The sequence below is a fragment of the Branchiostoma belcheri genome, unplaced genomic scaffold, assembly GCF_001625305.1.
Source record: "Branchiostoma belcheri isolate BF01 breed outbred unplaced genomic scaffold, Haploidv18h27 scaffold45, whole genome shotgun sequence".
Classification (NCBI taxonomy): domain Eukaryota; kingdom Metazoa; phylum Chordata; class Leptocardii; order Amphioxiformes; family Branchiostomatidae; genus Branchiostoma; species Branchiostoma belcheri.
Window position 1 is genome coordinate 2,440,349 of NW_017804076.1, and position 19,884 is coordinate 2,460,232.

Consider the following 19,884-nt stretch of genomic DNA (forward strand, 5'->3'; position numbering starts at 1 on the left):
TCTCTTAATGGAGAGTTTGGACATGACTTGACAGTGAGCATGTCATCACATTTGTAATGATGTTGCCACTCTGTAATACCGTCAAATATGTTCATCACTGAGACCCGTGTGTGTGAATTAAGCTTTGTTTTCCATCTATTGTGTGTTCAACAATAAAAGTTTTCAGTGGTTTTGTTGTCTCATATAATTGGTGGTTATATCATTTTCACATCTTGCTAATTATAAGTCACACACAATTATTACCAATAATAATTCGATACATCCACATTCAGGTAAGAATGTTTTGTAAAGCAAGCTGGAAACCATCGACAAAATTATGATACGCAAAGAGCGCAGACACATAAACGTAACTTACATGGCCTTACATGTAACGTCACTTCAATAGGTCGTAGCAATCATATAGTATTCTTTTTCTGCAAAGGTAGCCAGTGCAGTGATATATGAAAGCAAAATACAGCATTCATTACGCAGGAAACATGAAAGACCAAATGCCCCAGATAGGACTATTCACAGGTGACGAAAAGCCAATAATCTTGTACTTACTGGAAAATGAAGACAGCAATTCGGGATCTCGCGCGCTTTTTTAAACTGTTGACCCTTGACCTACATATGGACACCGCACAACAACGTCACGATTAAAAAAATATCGAGTAAACACAAGAAAAGGTATGAATCAGTAATGTTTTGATTATTCATCAATTTTCCATAGTTATTTTTTATCTACCGAAATCTGTGTCAATTTCGCTTTTTTTTTTGTTCAGATATTCTTAATGTGTTTTTTTTGCGTTTTTACGCGGAACCCGGAAGTGAAACCAGATCTCGCACTGACCGGAATGTTTTGAAGCCTGAAGGTTTGAGCAAATCAGTCAAATATGAACGTCATTCTAGCATTTACCTCCATGATTCTAGTATGTACATACGCGTCGTGTATTCATATGGTTGCCATTAGGTTGACGTTTGGACAGCAATATTTCTGTTCATTTAAGACCAGAAATGTTGCACTTTGAATGAAGGAATGCGGGAACACATAATTTGCCTAGGCCTGGGTCATGGGTGTTAGATCTACATGTATGATACGTAGCAAAGTAAGTAGGATGGTTGTCACGGATTGTATTGATCATTACAAATGTATAAGTAACTCCAATGCCTTCTGATCAAATGTTATGACTACTGTTTATGAGCTGGTTAAAAATGTCTCAGAATGTGACTGGATATTAATAACTCCAGATTCATGATGATTTTCATTTAGGGCATTCCACCTGCACCTCCACATATGACACACAGACAGCTAAGTCTCCCTTTTACCCTTGTGGTCAGCCATGTCGAAAATAGATTCTTTTATAAGGAGCTTAACCTTCTCCCTGCATCCAATGCAATTTTAGGGCAGCAACTGTATTTTCGAAGTCAATTTCCTAATCCTTAATCAATCATATCCTGTTATGAAATTGCAGTACATGTCAATATCATACAGATTTCCTCATCTAGAATATGTTTGTTTTGAGCCCTGAAATTGCATACACTGTCTGTAGTAGGATGCCTTTAACCCACAATCCATACAAATTTGCTACCTAGAGGCTACCCCTGAGTTCATTGGTTAAACCAACTTGGTTAAACAGATTAGCTGATTTAGATTTAACAACCTGTTCGTTTGCACTTCAACATATCATTATTTCTTTTACCACAGGTTGATACTGCACCAGTGTAAGTATGGCCTGGGAGTTTGAATCAAAGCCTGTTGAGATCAAACGAGCTGTGGGGATGACCCCAGATGTCTTCACGAGTTGCTATAGAAACATGCATCCCATAATACTCACTGACATAGTCAGCACCTGGAAGCCAATCAGAGCTTGGAGCCCCGCATACATTAGCCAAGCACTGGCACAGGTGAAGGAGAAATGGACTGTGTTTGTTGCCCATGACAACCAACATTTTCTAAACCACCCAGAGGTTACCAAAAAGGTAGAAATGACACCAGAACAACTAGTCGCTGCAGTTTTCAGAACAGAATCTGCTCAAAAAGCGATGTTGAAGACCTCGAATGGCAATGAAAATTTGTCACCAGAGGCTCCCAAATCAGATGCGAAGGAAGAAAATGTTACTGACAAATGTACAACTGATATGAATACCGTGTGTAAACATGAGGAAAACAGAAGATATTACTTGAGAAGTTTCAGTATGCCTGAGTCACTGTATCAAGACATCTTCATCCAAAACCAGGCCAAACATCTGCTGGACAGTATCTACCAGTTGGCTAATGAGCAGTTTTTGAGTGAACAAGAGAATTGGATGGATTCTGAAGACAAAGATGTCAACAAAGAATTTGACAAGTTGGCAGTCAGAAAAGACAACCACGAAATCCCTTCTCCTGGAAGTTTTGAATTGAAACAGGAAGAAGTTGGTTTAAAGACATACAATTCTAATGGTTGCAAACAAAGTTCAAATGAAGAAGAGGGCACAGATGCACACCTGAGCAAAGCATTGCAGTACAGTGATTGTGCGACAGAGGGCGTTAGTGAGTCATGTGAACTGCACACAGACACGACTGACTCGAGTTTTGCCCAGATGAAACTCCCCACAAGGTTTGAGATTGGCTGTAAAAGAATCTTCAATCAGAACACCATGCAGCTGTGGCTGGGGAGTGCAGGGAACGTGACCCCCCTGCATTATGACAGGAACCACGGCCTACTCTCACAGATCGTAGGTTGTAAAGAGCTCATCCTCTTTTCTCACGAGGACACGAACAACTTGTATCCATATTCCAGTCTCAGCGACAGGTCGCATACCAGCCGCATCAATCTCCGAACAACAGACCAAGAGGAGATTGAGCGCTTCCCCAGAGTGGCGGAGGCACTAAGGTACCATTGTGTTCTCAGGCCAGGTGAGATTCTGTTCTAGTTTTCTTTCATGTTTTGTTCTGTCGTTTTATTAAGTCACTCACAGCAAAGTATGGAGTCTGTAGTTTTCTTAGAATTCCTATTCCTGAATCCAAATCCCTCAAATTTAGGAAATAGGCACATGGAACTGGATTAATGTCTATAACTGTACCAAGATACAATATCCATCTATGCTTGTATTATAGCCATTAAAGAGCAACATACATATCTTTTTGTCATAGCATGAATAGAATTCTCATATAAAAGACAATAAAACTAGTATAGCATCTACCAATTCTACCATTATTGTATTTTGTCTTATTAAAAATACTGATTGACAACTTTATAGCATGAGTGTCAGCCTTTTTGGCTTTCATCCGCTCCCCATGATTTGCTACTGGCCGGTAGCAAATAGTGGGGAGCAGACGAAAGCTAAAAAGACTGACACTCATGCTACACTTTTCATTGCCAGGAGAACTGCTGTACATCCCTCCCTTCTGGTGGCATGATGTGACCTCACTTGACCCCTGCGTGTCCGTGACCCTACCCTGGGACCTGGAAGCACATGAAGATATCCCAGCATGCATGTGGAGGTGATAACAAGTGGCAAACTGGCTTCATTTGTAGAATAAATTTCTTTTGCTGGATCATAAATAAAATTCATAACATGACTGTGACAGAAAATTATCACTACCAGTAACTTAAGTAATCCAATAAAAAAGTAATAAAACAGAACATAACTAATTAGTAATGAAGTCTATCTGTACTTTGTTAAGAAAAGTTGATAAACATGTTAATATAACAACATGACATTAACAGTTTTCACTGACATTTTTACCATCATAATCTATAATTTTCCTGACGATTGACCGCCCTCTACCTGTTTTTGCTCTTTGCATATTGTCTTCAAGTTCTTCAATTTTATCTTGTGGAATGTTACGCCCAGTAGCCAGGTCTGGGTTTTGTGCTAACCCATATTTTGAAGTTAAAGGTAGAACTTGATCTGAGAAAAAAAGGTAGTCATAATGCCATGCCTCATTCTTTTTACCTCCTCATGCATCCTGAACTATTTCCTGCTTTTGTTTTTCACTAACAAGTTTGTTGTTTGCAGACATCACTTGGAAGTCATAACTAAGGAAAAGGATGCTGGGATATGTGATACAGAGGATGCTGGTATTGGTGCTGCAATGCTTTCTGGGACTGCTGCTTACTAACTGCAATTCAATAACTCTTGAATATATGGTTTTTCTTCTTTTGCTTGCTATAGGTGACTTGAGTGTCAAACTTCAAGAAATACATGTGTGTTTGCCAAAATTTAATGATCTTTTAACATCTATAAAGTTAAGCAGGTGTGTTAAATAGAATTATGTTTTAAATTCCTAGTAAAGGTGAAAATGAGAATTGTCTTTGTGCAACATTGTTTTTTTAGCTCTCCTGCTTTGGGCATACCATGCTCTTTCTTATATCTATTACACAAGCTTTCTTTTATAATTTTTCTTCTACTTCAAGGACTGACACCAACATAATAGACACTAAAAATAAAAAAAATAAATTCTGTCACAGCTTCATACAGTTTTGCATCACTGTTATTATTATTGATACATGTTGTTAATTGTAGTAAAGATTAAGGTAGATTTAATGGAGATATCAGATACATCTATATTGAAAGTTTGTTTCATTGAATTTTGTAACTGAATTTTAAATATTTTTTCCCTTTAAAGCATGCATTTGGAATTTGTAAATAGAAATCTTATACTTTTTGCTATGTTAACAACATAGAGATAGTTGTGTGAATTGCAATGTACAAAATTTTTTGTTGAGTAAAACATAAATAAAAATAAAATGTTTAAGCATGACCTTAGGATATTTTGCCATTGAATGGGTACTTATATATATTTGGTTGTTATGTTCTGCTATGTTGGGTTGTGTTATTGGACTGTTTTAGATGTGAACATTTATCTAAACATGTTGTCTGAAGACAGATTCTGTGTTGTTGTTTCTTTGTTGTCAGGTATACTTACACTAATCATTAAGGCCAAAACCAACACAGTATAATATAACGGTTAACGTTAGAAGACTACTGAGATTTTTGAATCAACAATTTTTTCCCTTTAATGCCCACGATCATGGTAATGATCATTCTGACATACTCATTTTCACCCTAGCGAGGTGAGGAAAGTCATGTTAAGTGCCTTTCCCGAGGGCATAAGGTTGGTGAATTGCAATTGGTGGGATTTGAACCCGGGACCTCTTGGTTCTGAGCCAAATGTTATACCACACAACTCCACCAGTTTATTGGTTCTATATATATATTCCAATTGTGTACATGCCACACTAAGAGCAATGTTACCAGTAACTCTACATGACTTATAATTGGGTGATATCACAATCATTATGAAGGTTTCAGAACAGAACAGAACTGTAACTGTTACATAGAAGGTTAGGTAAACAGTCACTGTCCTTGGTGCTGATCACCATCCACATACTATACAGCAGTACACCCTATGTTATCTGGCCTTGGTGCTGAGTAGTTATATAAACTGACAAAGACCCTTGTAGGACTCCGTAATGTTAAAGTTACATTAGATTTGGCTTGTTTGCACAACCTTAAAAGTTCCAAAACATCTCCCATAAGCGACCAGAAAATGCGCGTGCACACACATACCCGAGACACCCCCTGCATGGAATGGGATCACCCATGGCTGGGTAAGCAAGATGGCGGACGGTGGTGTAAAGAAAAGTACATTTTCCTGACTTTGAAGGTATTTCATGTCTCCTACCGCAACGTCGTTAAGGGAAGATAAACCAAGGTGAGATAACATGTTAGTTGAAAAGGAGGACGGGTTAGTGTCGCTCTTCACCACCTGTGTAATGATATGATCGTAGCGACGAGCAAAGAATTGAAGGGGGAGGGGGGCGTTGTGGGCGGATCGTAAAATAAAGGTAAAGCAGTCATTCTCAGCTGACATGAAACATTATGCTTTTTTAAGAGCAATTATTGCAGCGGCTTCACTTAAAGAATTTTCAAGAAATACAGGGTGAACTCAACAACACTGATCTAGCGAATGTCTAGCCAGTTTAAGCGGAACAAAACATGGGGTAGTCATCAGAAAGAGAACGGAAAGACGGTATGCAGGATTGCAGAACAGTTTTCGCCTTGTGGATATTTCTATAGTTAAGGACCCCAAGGTGACTCACTTCAACACAGCAAAAATTATAGTAGGTTCACTAGAGAAACACGGCCAACTAATATGTTGAAATTTATGGTATGATCTTCAAAATAACTAAAAACAGAAAAAGAGTTATGGTTTTTAATACATTTTGGCACCCTTTTATATGGCCTCCTACAGAGGTCAAAGGAAATCCAACTGACACCCTGGCAGGCAACTTCATCAGTCACATGCAAATATACGCCAAATGGACAAACTTCACAGTGCTTAATTCCTACAAAGTCAACTTAACACACAGTAAAGTGTGTTAACCCTTGCTGGCTTTCATGTGTTTGAACTTTGAAGTGTTTAAAAAATCGCTTCAAGATTTTTTTGCACTATTATTTTCACCTCTACGTCACAGATGGGTACAGGGGTACAGATAATTACTGTGTTCCGTGACCCTAACAGGGTGATTTGGCCTGAGTCAGGGTGAAGTGGTGGTCACCATGAGTGCAGCCCGGCTGGATGTCCTGTGGTCTCCTGGTCCCAGCCATGTCAACCAGTTCCTCACATTTGGTACAGAGATCAGCCTGTACAAGGCCGACCGGATCACACACGGGCAAGTCGTCACTGGCTCCAAGGCTCTGGGTAAGTGTTATGAAAATAGATGCCCATCTACATGTATGTGTATCTGTACAAAATTTTTTGTTGAAAAATACTCATGAGGGTAGGGAGCAGAGTGGCAATGTAGTGCAGTGCTGTAGAACATATTGTCTAAAAAATGGAGTTCTAAGTTTTCAATATCGGTGAAAGTCTTGTGTTCAAGCTCAAAATTCTGGTTGCATATGCACCTTAGTGCATGTAAATTGAGGCTGTGCAGGTATTTTTAGGTATACCTGTACCTAAGTAGTATTTTCCATGTAGTATTTTCCTTTAATACAGGGAAATATCACTGATCTGATAAAATACGTAGATGTGTTCCTAATAATGTTGTAAATGTGAATCTTTCCCTTTTCTTCATGAACTTGTGTCATTCAGCCTCTGTACACTGTCTTGAAGAAGCCAACAGGTCATGACATAAATCTGCTCTACTTTATACTTCCCCATTTTCTTGTTTCCCTCACAGCCCAGGGGTTGATCCGATTGTCAGATGACACCACAGCGACTCTGCTGTCCACAAACACAGACATCCAGTATATGAAGTGTGTAGCCTGGTACCCCAAGAAGGACCCTGAGTTTCTGTTAGCAGTAGGACAGGCTAATGGGAGAGTAGTTCTTACTAGGTAAGAGTAGCCTGGAACCACAGGCTCTTAAGTGAGATTGTGGTTGGGTATTTCAAGTACATTGTACATTAAGTAATTTAAATAATTCTAAGAAATTGTACAGGCAGAGAATTTATTGTATTGTTCACAGTTGTTAAATCAACTCAAACTAATTTTTCTCTTCTTTTTTCTGTCCAGTTTTGGTCAAGATGGGGCACATGACAAGTATGGACTAATCGGGAAAGAATTTGGTAAGAATTCACATTTTTACCCAATATTAAGTACATGTACCTTAATATTGTTAAAAATGTTGTGCAGCTTTTATTATATTGTCTCTTTTTCTCCCTTCCAGTTCCACGGCATGCCAGACAATGTAACAGCCTAGCCTGGCACCCAAATGAGTCCAACCTGGTAAGATTTGTTCTGGTCACTATTTCTTCTTATGTTTTTTCTCCCTTAGCTTCTCCCTGATCAAGAACTTCATTTGTCTTATAATGATTCAGTAGTCATTTTTACTTCTCATTGTTCCATACTATAGCTTGCAGCAGGGTTGGACAAGTACAGATCCGACTCCTCTGTCCTTGTGTGGGATATCAATGCTAAATACAGTAAGTGTTCCTTGTATTAGTTGTCCAGTATTTTAAGTTAAAACCATGATTAAAGCGCAGACTAGCCTTACATTTTGTTTATAGCAATAGATGACTACAATGCTTTGTGCTATATAGTATATGGCGGCACTTCCATTTTGTGGAAATCATGAGAATTTGAAATAGACTTGTCAGCAGATTTTTACTACATGTATATTCTGAATCATTAGTATTATTCATCATTGATTTTTCTCCATCATGGCACTAAAGTTACAGACTGTGTTGGACAAAGCTTTCCAGGGGCAGGGTTTTGTTAGAATATTGAAGTATTAGTATTTTAGGTTCAAAGGAAAGGGTTTGTACATAGAACATTGTCTGTTTGTTACAGTAGCAGACTCTGCCAACAGTCCAGACAAGAGTCGGATCCACAGGGACTCTGTGGGGAGTGGGGAGGGCCCGAGTATGGTCAGCAAACCTCTGGTGGAACTGGGTGAGTTGTACAGTCTGTAGTGTGAAGCTGCCTGGCTATTATTATATTCATCAAATGCAGGGTTCTACATGTATGCAGCACCCACAATTGCAGGAACTTTGTGGTGTATGACGGAAAAATTTTCAGACCTATCTGTCATGAACCTGGCCTGATGGAAAAAAAATTGACCTGGCTAGAGTCCTGATCAAATAATACCATAGCATAGCACACCAACCTTTGCAAGCAATATTAAATGTAGCATTCCTTTTCATTCTGCAGTAAGTGTGCTAGGTATACTACTGGTATATAGAATAGGGAAGCATGCTATGGAGTTTTCTTTGACGCTACCAGTCATGTCTGTCACTAGCTTATGTTTCAGTGCCTGTCAGACACCTTCCTTAGATCTTCTAAATGAAGTGATGCTTCTTGCTGCTAGGTGGAGACATTACTGGATGTGTAATAGAAAACTCCAATAGCCTATGTTCTAGCAATTGGATGAAACTATTTTTGGAAGAATAGAAAGTGTTGTCTTATAACTTGACCATAGAGGTCTTGCTGATGTTAAATTGTGAATATTTCCCGTTTTGTTTCCAGGTGCCTCAGAGACAGCTCTGTCCCTAGCTTGGTTTACCCACGAGTCCAAAACCCTGCTAGTGGGCATGAACAACAAGTTCCTCAAGATATTTGACCTTCGAGGTTTGTATCACGTAGAAGTGTTTTATGACTGCACTTGACATTGAGGCAGTTGATACTTGTTAGAATGTGACTGAATGTCTGTAACAGAACTGTTGTTTTGTTGTTGTAAGTGATCTCTCTATTGATGAAATGCTTTCATTTGAAAGGTCAATTTTTTTTTAATTTTCAAGCTACCGGTGCAAGTAAATTGACAGGAATCCCCAGAGATCTTTATTCTAATATTCTTAAAAAGACTCCAGCATTTTGACTAAACCCAAAGCAGGATGTCTTTTTTCCCGTATACTAAAATATTGTGTTCCCTCTTCAGATGTGTCCAGACCAGTTAATGTAGCCCTGACTAAGGCAGTGTATGGGGTGGCCATAGATCCACATGTGGACACCAGGATCGCTTCCTATGTAGAGGTGAAGTACCCTTCTTTTTGACAGTTAAGGCATACATTAATACTACTCTTATCACCTGATATACGTATTGTATACATATTTATTGCATATCATTCTCTCTTTGACATTTTAGATGCATCCATTTTTAAAAAATGCAATGAAGGGATTCTATTTCAAAATGTAGAGGAGTTTCAGAGACATGTTACTGATCTATTTGTGTGTGTCCTTAGGGCCAAGTGTCTATCTGGGACACCCGTGTGTTTGAGAAACCAGTGCTGACCCTGACTGAACAGAGGCATATAGCAAAAATAGCCTGGAGCCCTACTAGGTAAGCATTGATCACAAATTGACAGAACTTCCCATTAACTGCAAATTTGAAACAGTGTGTCTGTATGGGGTACCTAATTTTTTACCTGCTTAAAGGTCTTTTTAACAAAATTCATAAAAGTAATTTAGGTGACTAATAAACTGGTAGAAGTACTAACCAACTATTAAGTACCTAATACCAGCTCAGAAAAGAATAAGAAATAGTCATACCTTTAAGTACCAGTGTTATCAACCAAGGATCGAGGTGTTTAAAAACTAATTTTTCCTAGAATTATCATAGAGTGGAACTCGCTGCCACCAAATACAGTAGGGGAGTCATCACTAGATAGCTTGAAACGATGTTCAGAGTTAGAGTTCAGAGTTTAAAAGCTAGGTGTAACAGGTTGTTCAGTGTCATATAGCCAGCTGCTGCCGTGCCATGTGCCTGCAAAGCTGGTGTGTTACGCCGAAGGGCGGTCTTACTTTCTATACAGATACAGAAGTTTTTTTTTATATTCCTATAATGTCAGTGGTCATATGTGATGTGAACAAAATAGACTGAATACCATAGTTCTAGATTTACCAGTGAGAGTAATACATTGATTTTGTATTTGTCTGTACATGTAGATATGGACTGCTAGGTATCGCCTGTAAAGATAGCCCTGTGGTGAAACTGTACGACATCCAACACTCAGGAGTAGGGGGGGACGACTATGAACCTGCTATCATAGAGAGATCGGTACAACGTGAGTACAACAAGATTCTCCACAATGAACTACAACATATCCTAGCTGTATGAAGGAACAGTTCTGTAATCAGGCATATGGCTAGAATTTATGATTGTGAAATTGATTAGAAGTACATGTATGATAAATTTACAATTGTGATATTTGTGTGTCTTTGACAGTCATAGGTCTGATTAGGATTACACTCATGACTAGGTTTCTATGAAGGGTATCATATTACATGTATAATCTTTTGTTTTTTACAATGTTTAGTTACAATCTAGAGGTTCCTGTGTGTGACTCCATAGCAGACCACAATATTTTGCCCTTGGGAAAGACACTTATTTCTTCCCTTGACTCAGTTGAAAATGAAACGAATCTGTTTTATGCAGCTTGTACTGTATAAAACCGTTGTGCTGTGCACTTAACTGGTTATGCAAGATTAGAAACAAAAGAAGCCATTATGTACATACCTGGTATTTGAGATGAACAACTTTGTATGTGTATTTGGAAGTCATTAAGTAGCGTTGACATGTTGTGTTTCCAGCCTGTGGTGAGGAGTCCCTGTCGTCCTTTGCGTGGCACCCCACACATGAGAACCGTATGATGATCATCACCACTAAAGGCAACCTCACAGACCTCACCGTGTTTGAGAGAATATCACTGGTAAGAACAAGTTATCACTAATGGCTAGCCCTGTGTTTAGCAAAGTGACTGGTCCAGAATATTTGCCATGGGATGTACATGTATGAAGACATACAACAGCAAGTATAAAAGGGTTTTGAGAAAAGCATAAGATTTGTTCTTAGTAGGAGTCCCATTAGGCCATGTTGATTTGATTATAAGGTTATGGATGACATACTCTGGGAACCCAAAACTGATGCGAGTATGCAAATAAAACAAAAAGTTACCCCAAAAAAGTTTTCATTGTGAAATCTATGTGGTTTTGAAGGTCGAACAAATGACACAGTTGGTATTACCATCACCCAGAATTTGCCTCCACTTGGCTCTTCCACCTTCCATCATTGACCCCAACATCACTCTCCCCCCTCCTGCCAGCCCCCCTTTGTGACAGATAGTGATGATGATATTTCTGCCCTTGCTAGTCGTGGTCCCCCCACTCCAGTATCACCTGGGCCTGTGGGAAGAGGTTACATCACCTGACAGCACACCCCACCTGTACAGCTGAAGATGACATCTCCATCAAGATGAAGAGAAGAGCACGCAATGGTTATGGCTTACAGGTGTGTCTAGTTATCCTCTTAGCTTCACAAACATGCAAGTTTTACATGTATACTTTATGTGGATTTTTAGATGTGGATTGGGATTTTAAAGGCATCTAATGCTATTTGAGGGCAGAAAAACTGGAATATTCTTAATAAGGAACTCTGTATGATATTGGCACATACTGTCCCACATTAGCACATTTGCATCAGTATTTCATACCAGTACTTTGGGCGTTTAAAACAGCACAGAAACAAAATCCAAGTTGAATCCTTTAACTACATCCCTGCTGAGATAACCTTTTGTCATCAAAGTTATTTTGATAATGAGGTTAGGTAGCAGGAAGATGGTTAACAAATATTCAATGGATGCATCTTTTTTGTAAACACTTTTTGATGTTTTTTTTTAGACCAACCAAATCTCGCGGAATGCAGACATGGCTCCAGAAGACAGTGATATCAGGACTCTCTGGCACTGGCTGGACTATATCCTTTCTGACATGATACTGTCATGACTTTACTCCATGTTTGACTACTTGATGTTTTAAATGGACTCATGGGCTAAACATGAGGTTGTGGTGAAATAGTAGAGAGAAGAGAAAGATGGAGAAGAAAGTAAAAGAAGAAAGAAAGAAAATTAAAGATGACAGGCCTCAATGTGTGTAGTCCAGTAGTTACTAGTACTGCATCTGCCTCTGGGCAAAGAGGTCAGTACCAGTGATTCAAATCCCAGACATTCACACTACAGAAAAGGGCTGCATTCCTTAGGACAGGACATTTAGCCACAGTTCATTGTGCTTGCCTAGAAAAGCTAGAGATTTTTCCCAGTACCTATGTATACTGTACGTAGTGTCTTCTCTGTTACGACCAATAGAAAATTAGCTGAACAGGTTTGAGAGGACTTTCTCCTTAACTGACACACTGGTACAAGGACTGCGTGAGGAAGGCAAGATCCGGACGGTTGGGAAGGGCGGGTTCAAGTACCACGGAGTCAAGGCTGTGATCAAGGGAGAGACCAACATGTCGGGGGTGTGTATGAAGTCAGACCTGCACTATGGTACGCTGGCCGCGGGGGTGGACAAACGTACCATCGTGCACACCTACAGGAGCGAAGACAGGTGAGGAACAGTGGACCTTACAACATGGTGGTGGTCTGTCTGTTAGTACAACCAAACTGCCTTAATTCATTTTATGTATGTGGTAGCAAAAGTTTAAGAAAAATGCAGATGTTCACAGAACTATATCGTATATGTTCTTGGTGGCGGCAGGTGCAGAAAAAAAGAAGGCTGGAGAATTATTTGTGAACGGTAATGATACGTTTGACTGCAGAAACCATGAACATTAAAGTTTTGCAAAAAACATACATTTTAACTTGCAGCTGTAGTTTGTATAATTGATTCACAAATGATATTGATATTTGAGGTTATGGTAACCATTGTGATAGTGGTTGCCATAGAATAATGATGGTAATTATAATCATATTGATATAAATGGTAACCATGGTGAAGGTGATGGTATTAAAAGCGCCTGCTTCAGTGCAGTGCTCTTTACTTCAGACACTTTGTTGATGGCAGGAAATCTATTTGTGCATTCGTCAGTGCCGACAGGTTTGAGTCAAGTTGTTTTTGAGGGTGGTGGCTTGGTGCTAGTGAAACAGTCACAATACATGGTGTTTTTGGACCATTGAGAATGGCATATCATCCCAGACATTCTTCAGTTATTTTATCCTGCAAGATTCAAAACACAGTATTGCTCCAAAAAACAGCTGCCCTGCTTTCTTAATAGAGACTAGGCTACAGATCTAGATTACTTGAGGAACTGAGTATATCTAATGGACAATATTGCAAAATTTTACGGGCAGTTGCGCTCAGTTACATACTGTACATGTTGAGAGCTTTTCAACCATATGTAGAACTTTAGTGCTTCAGGATATGATTACAAAAAATTGTTGCATGGCATGAAAAAATTAAAGTCGATCTTGTGTAGCATGTCTGTGTAGGTTTTTAGTACTACAATGTACTAGTTTATTTTTATTCAAAGCCTTAGACTGACTGTTCATGTATCTACTACATGTAGGTCTCGAGCATTGCAGCTGTGTGGGTGGAACTTTGAGAAAGAGTTTCGAGCTCTGGAGGACCATTTGGAAAGGTACTTGTTGTTAAATTGTGTTTAATCACAAAATCAACTTATTTAAGTACAAAATGTACCATATTTTTGTGTGTATGTGCGTTTGCATGCATGTATACATGAGTGTGTGCCTGTGTGTTATTTTCCAAGGATGTAGAAATTTAAGTTATTTCTACTATCTCTAGAGCAAAATTTTATAGACAGATCAAAAATGATAAAAAAGCTAAAAAAGTTTAAGAGTGCCAGCATCAGTCCAAATCCGGTCATGCTTTAAAGAAAGCAGCTCAAAAAATGGAATTTAGTTTTATTCTCATATGTAACTAAGAATTTGATAATTGTTCTAATACGGAGGTGCTCTCATTTTGTACAAGGCATATTCAACCTAAGGGTGGCATTTGATTGATTGATTGATTGATTGACTGATTGATTGATTGAAGTCAAGTTCTTTATGTAGCTACCCCAGTAGTTCCTTCTAAGCGACTGTTTTATTCTGCTGTGTTGACCTGTTTCCTTGCTTGCAGGCTGGAGGGTGAGGGTGAATATGAGCGAGCTGCTGCTATAGCCTTGTTTAATCTGAAGATTCGCCGGGCCATTCAAACCCTGAACAAGGGAGCAACTAGTGCTGCACACAGCAAGGATGGTGAGTCTGAAACCAGACTGTTATCATTCCTCGTATTTCTATCTACACTTCACAGCTACACTTCACATAAGGAAAATGCCCATATAAGGTTCCATATGAGGTATAATTAGGATTATCCTTCATGGTAAGTACAATTTGTCTAATCTCCAATTATTGCTTTTCAGCCGGGGACCTGAACCTGAACGTTGTTGCCATGGCGCTGTCGGGGTACACAGACGAGAAGAATACCCTGTGGCGGGAGATGTGTGGGTCCCTGCGCACACAGCTGGGACACCCCTACCTCCGCGCCATGTTCGCCTTCCTCACTGAGGAGGCAGAGGGGTTTCAGGACGTACTGGTCAGTAACAGACACTGTCATGAAAACTCATCTGTGTTGGTAACTTGGTAGTTACATGTTAAAAGGTTAAACTTTTGCTTGCTCCAACCCAAAAGGTAAAGAGCCTGGAGCTTTCAACCAGTCACTCTGGTCTTCATCAGTAGACTGACCCAGTGTCAATAACTTAAGACAAAATGTTGAAAAAGTTCCTTTAGAGACATGAGGAGGGACGTACATGTACATTGTATGAATCTTTTACGAATTGAAAGCAAGTGCTTACTGTTTTTTGAGACTGCAATAGATTTGTTGGCTTTGAATTGTTTGTATGAAAAGTAAGAAATGTTGGGAGGAATGATCGTAACTACTGTCTTTGTCCTTTCAGAATGAATCAGGCCTGTTCATTCAGGACAGAGTGGCCTTTGCCTGCACATTCCTCCCTGATTCACAGGTGAGTCACTGTTAGAGGTGTCAATCATGGTCAGCTGCAGCTCTGGAATGTGTGGTCTCACACCACTCGTTCCCTGAGTCTCCCTCTGCAGTTTCCTTGGTAACTTCTGTATTTTATGAGTATAAACAGGTCATTTGTTTCTGATGATCAATTTTGCATCTAAACACTACAGTATTTGATTAAAATAATGTTGCAATATTTAGATGAAATACAGTCTGAGATTGTGGAGAATCGGGTGCAGTATTTGCCCCCAAGCAAACAGGTGGGCGGGTCCTTGATACAGACCTGAACTTGTTCAACTTTATTTGTTGGATCATTTTAGCCGATATCTAAAAGAACTTAAAAAAAAAAGAAGAAGAAAATCCCTACCTACTGCTTCTATTTTTTTTTTCAGAAAGAAACCCAAAACACAACAGTAATTTTCCTAGGCCTTGTGTGAATAAATATGACCAATAAGGTTCCTGTTTTTCCCAGCTGGTGGAGTATTTAGATGAGCTGACCAGTGAGATGGTAGAGAAGGGGAACCTGGAGGGGATCCTGCTGACCGGGCTGACCACGGACGGGATTGACCTGCTGGAGAACTACGTGAACAGCACGGCGGACGTGCAGACAGCCTGCCTGGCCATGGTGCAGGCCTGTCCCAGCGAGGTGTCTAAGGACAGCCGCGTACAGCAGTGGATAGAGAGGTAGTGTAAGAACCAATGATTGATGGTTCGAATCCCTAGACTTTTCACTTACCCGACTTGCACACTACTTGATATGTGCAGTTCTTAGGATGGGACACTGTCCATTGTGGTTAAAAAGAGCTAGGGAATTTCTCAGAGTCAATGAAGCTATATGTTTTGTATATATACTGCATATATCATCTGTCTTTGCTTTTGCCATCAGTCTGTTGCTAAGGAAATTTTTCTGTCTCAATGAAGTTGTGTAATCTGCAACCAAGATAGATTTGCAAGGGGTGTTCAGGAGTCGATCCAGATCCACAGACGATGCAGTACCTTGACACCAAGACAAGATCTGACTTTACCGGGTTGATGAAGAGACAGAGTACATCTCAAAAGCTCCCAAGAGTAGCAAACTCTGTTTGTTACATGTGTGTGGTTTAGAATATTTGTCATGTACTACATGCATATTTTTTCACTTGCAACCAGTGAAAGGTTACAAAATGTAGCTCTTCAGTCTTCTAGTGTGAGATCATTTTCACTTTCACCATTGTTATGATGTCCATCTTGGTTTTCTACTAACCTCCTGACAACCTCCCCAGTTACCGCAGCCTGCTGGACTCGTGGCGGTTCTGGCACCAGCGGGCGCAGTTTGACGTCCACAGGAACCTGATCGACCCCGCAGTCAAACCTCCGCAGCAAGTCTTTGTCAGCTGCAACTTCTGCGGGAAGTCTGTGTCCTCCAACATGCTGGCATCAGGTCTGATGACTACTCAACACACTCCTGCAGAAAAACATTTCACTGTTAGGCCACATCAATTTAAGCAGTTGGTTTAATTTGTCTGCTTCATTTTTTTTATTTGCAAAAAAAAAAGGTTTCATGTTCTGAATCAACTACAAAATGCTTGATACAGATATAAGATAGATACTGTTCCCTGTCACTGTCACCTGATGATTTCCAGTCTTGTTTTATTGAAAATTTGTTCTGTCAACATACTTTTAGGACGGACAAGAGGACGACCAATGGAGATGCGGTATGGTAGCCCGCAGAAGTCAAAGGTAGGTAATAATAAATTAGACATGAAAACATGTTTTCAGAAGTTACTTATTTTTACTTAAAATGGCAGAGAACATCAAAAGTGTGGCAGGAGGGTGGAGATAACAAGTACAATCAAGCAAATTTGAGAGGATGAAAGGTTCATTATTGTGACATAAATGTAGCTTTCAAATGTATTAACATATTTTGTCTTGTTCAAGATGATAACGACATTGGCATCTGTCCAACAGATCAGTAGCTGTCCTGGGTGCAGAAAACCGCTGCCAAGGTGCGCCCTTTGTCTCATGAACATGGGAACTGCATCAGGCACTAATGCTGCTAAACCCAACAAGGAAGAAAAGCAAGGTGAGGTTTGAGAAATGTTGTGGTTCAATAAGAATTTATGTAATACTGATTAAAACTTATGGCTCAAATTTCTTCAGCGTTAGAATATATTCAATGCTGAAATCTTATTCATCTTCATTAATGGTACATTTTAACTTTGTTGATGCAGGAGCAAATGAAAAGACATTGCTAGAAAAGTTGCTACAAAACTAATGGTATTGATTTATCCTGTTTCTTCTCAGATTATACCAAAGAAGCGAAACAGAACAAGTTTGGGAGCTGGTTCACCTGGTGTCAGACCTGCAGACATGGAGGACATGCCAACCACATGATGGAATGGTTCAGGTGAGGAAAAACATATGTCCTTGCTATAGCAAAGAAAGGAAAAGACTAATGAGAACATGTAAGAACTAAACAATGATACCTGGGACAAGTACATGTAAGTTTCACCCTTCATAACACTACAGCACTAAGCTGGTGTGTTATACTGAAGGCGGTTATACCGGCTATACCCGATACTATCTTCCACTAAATTTGGGGAAAATCCTGGTCTATGAAATGCCAGAATAATTGTTTATATTGCTGTGTTTCCAGAGACCACACAGAGTGTCCCGTCACAGCGTGCCACTGTAAGTGTATGTCCCTGGACTCTGTAGGAACTGTCACCTCTGCTGAAGAGACCATCGTTAAATGATAGCCTGTGCTTCCACATTCACATGTCAGGGCTCAAAATACCTTTTTCTGCAGACCTGCACTGGTAATATGCAAAATCACCTGCACAGTTAGCATTCTGATAGCAAACAGTAAAGGAAAACTAAAATCTGTGTAGACTTACAGATTGGTACAGGTTAGGCACAGGTAGACTTCAGATATACCTGTACAAGTCCAATTTTACCTGCACTAACCTGTGTATGCAGTTGGTATTTGGATTTGGAGCCATACATGTACATACAAACATAAGTGACAAGGAGAGCTGGCCTTCCATGTATGTATGTTCACCCCTTACCATTGCCAAGTTTCAACGTGCAGCTACTAAAGTACGAAACCTTTTGTCAGGCTTGGTAACATCAAGCGATATCACTCTTAAAGGCATCCAGTGCTAGCCTGGTATCCAGCCTTGTTAGCTTTATTCCGCTTCCCAAGATCCGCTCCCCGCCAATAGCGGATCTTGGGAAGCGGACTAAAGCTAACAAGGCTGGATACCAGGCTAATCCAGTGCAATTTAATGGCAGCAAAACTTTTCTGTTCATTCTTTTAATCTGAATCAATCCTATCCTACATGTATAGCATACTGATATTTGAGGCAAAAATGTGATGTCACTGACGGAAAACGGTCGCTTGTTTTGTACCATAGGCAGATTCTAGTTATTTATTGGCGTTACCCAAAAAATAAGGAGATGCACATAGCTTGTTGGGGGCTATTTCAAACACTTTCGGCAAAAATGCTTTAAGAAATAGCAGTGTCATTATCAGACAGATTTCCTCATCCAGAATATTTTGTGTTTTGCTGCCGTGAAATTGCATTGGATGCCTTTAATTTCACCAGTTTAAAAGGCCAGTGAAATGACACACGCAAATTTTCAGTCATTTTAGTCAGACCTATGGTGGGACTCCATATGATTTGCACAAAATCTACTGCAAGACTAGTATTGTTCCTTAAATCTGGTTAAGGGTGCTTACATGTAGCTGTCGTTAGCTGTCATGGTTTTACATGACAGAAAGTATCTCAGTGCACATTGTACATGATATACACCCTATGCAGGGATTTTTGTAGTTTCATGCCAAGATTAAACCATACTAGTAAATGGTGAAAGTCAACTGTTACATATACATATAGTACAGCATATTGAGTTCTTTTGTTTGGGTTGTAATTCAATTGTTTCAGTGAAACAAAATACATGTACTGGCCAAACTGTAAGATTTAAATTTAGAATCGCATCAGTGCAGTGAGCAATACAATAATGTAAGAAGTAATGTGACCACTTCAAGGCGTATAATTAATACAAAGTGAAATAAAAGGATGTAGTGACGAAATGTATTTCGTTGAAAGAATGTACATGTAGCAAAAGCTGTGTTACACAATTCTACACTGACAACTATATGGATTTCTGTGTAGTTATAACATGGGCTATAACTAAGAAATCAGACCAACAAGCAAGCACTGTAACAGATGGTAAGGTATGTATAATATATACTGTGGAAGACTGTAGGTTCTCAAGTTACAAGAAGATATACAAAAAGAGCTATTTTGTCAAATCTGCTAGATAGAATAGTGTGTAGTGATAGATGTACAGAGATAAGATGAGCAATAAAACTGGTTAAGCCCATGTCAGAATTGAACTGACCAAGTCTTTGTGTTTTCTTTGTTTTCAGACTCATAATTGAAAGACTTTATTATTATGACTTATAAATTCACACCTTACACTTTGAATTGAATTCAAAATACAAACAATAAGTCATATAACAGTAAAATATGCTCTTGTGGTGACTCCATGAAAAATTTTCAACACATTTTAGATAAACAGTATTACAGACACTTGTGTTTCTTACAGTACCCTTTTCCCCCCTCACCAAGGAACCCTATTTTTTGATATCACTATACCATAAAAGATCAGTATTTCAGTCAAATCTGTAAC

The 19,884-nt window shown here is 39.3% G+C and overlaps 2 protein-coding genes across 4 annotated transcripts; both read left to right on the forward strand.

Annotated features, from left to right (window-relative positions):
- The first annotated feature begins 830 nt into the window (after window positions 1-830).
- LOC109478839 lies at window positions 831-4,854 on the forward strand. The gene is made up of 4 exons (XM_019780657.1): window positions 831-851; window positions 1,685-2,878; window positions 3,346-3,466; window positions 3,985-4,854. The coding sequence occupies exons 2-4, from the start codon at window positions 1,708-1,710 to the stop codon at window positions 4,085-4,087; spliced, it is 1,395 nt and encodes a 464-aa protein (XP_019636216.1). The 5' UTR covers window positions 831-851; window positions 1,685-1,707; the 3' UTR covers window positions 4,088-4,854.
- A 690-nt stretch (window positions 4,855-5,544) lies between these two features.
- Window positions 5,545-18,335, forward strand: LOC109478774 (WD repeat-containing protein mio-A-like). 3 transcript variants are annotated; one of them, XM_019780535.1, is made up of 25 exons: window positions 5,545-5,683; window positions 6,494-6,673; window positions 7,152-7,308; window positions 7,486-7,538; window positions 7,640-7,698; window positions 7,826-7,895; window positions 8,263-8,364; window positions 8,938-9,039; window positions 9,347-9,441; window positions 9,651-9,748; window positions 10,354-10,472; window positions 10,999-11,117; window positions 11,558-11,695; window positions 12,085-12,160; window positions 12,597-12,792; window positions 13,751-13,822; window positions 14,323-14,441; window positions 14,606-14,778; window positions 15,140-15,205; window positions 15,680-15,891; window positions 16,470-16,627; window positions 16,871-16,926; window positions 17,155-17,269; window positions 17,491-17,593; window positions 17,843-18,335. In XM_019780535.1, the coding sequence occupies exons 2-25, from the start codon at window positions 6,532-6,534 to the stop codon at window positions 17,940-17,942; spliced, it is 2,700 nt and encodes an 899-aa protein (XP_019636094.1). In that variant the 5' UTR covers window positions 5,545-5,683; window positions 6,494-6,531; the 3' UTR covers window positions 17,943-18,335. The 3 variants fall into 3 exon arrangements, with proteins under 3 accessions (XP_019636094.1, XP_019636096.1, XP_019636095.1); XM_019780537.1 differs by having other exon boundaries at window positions 8,266-8,364; XM_019780536.1 differs by having other exon boundaries at window positions 5,552-5,635.
- Window positions 18,336-19,884: the final 1,549 nt, after the last annotated feature.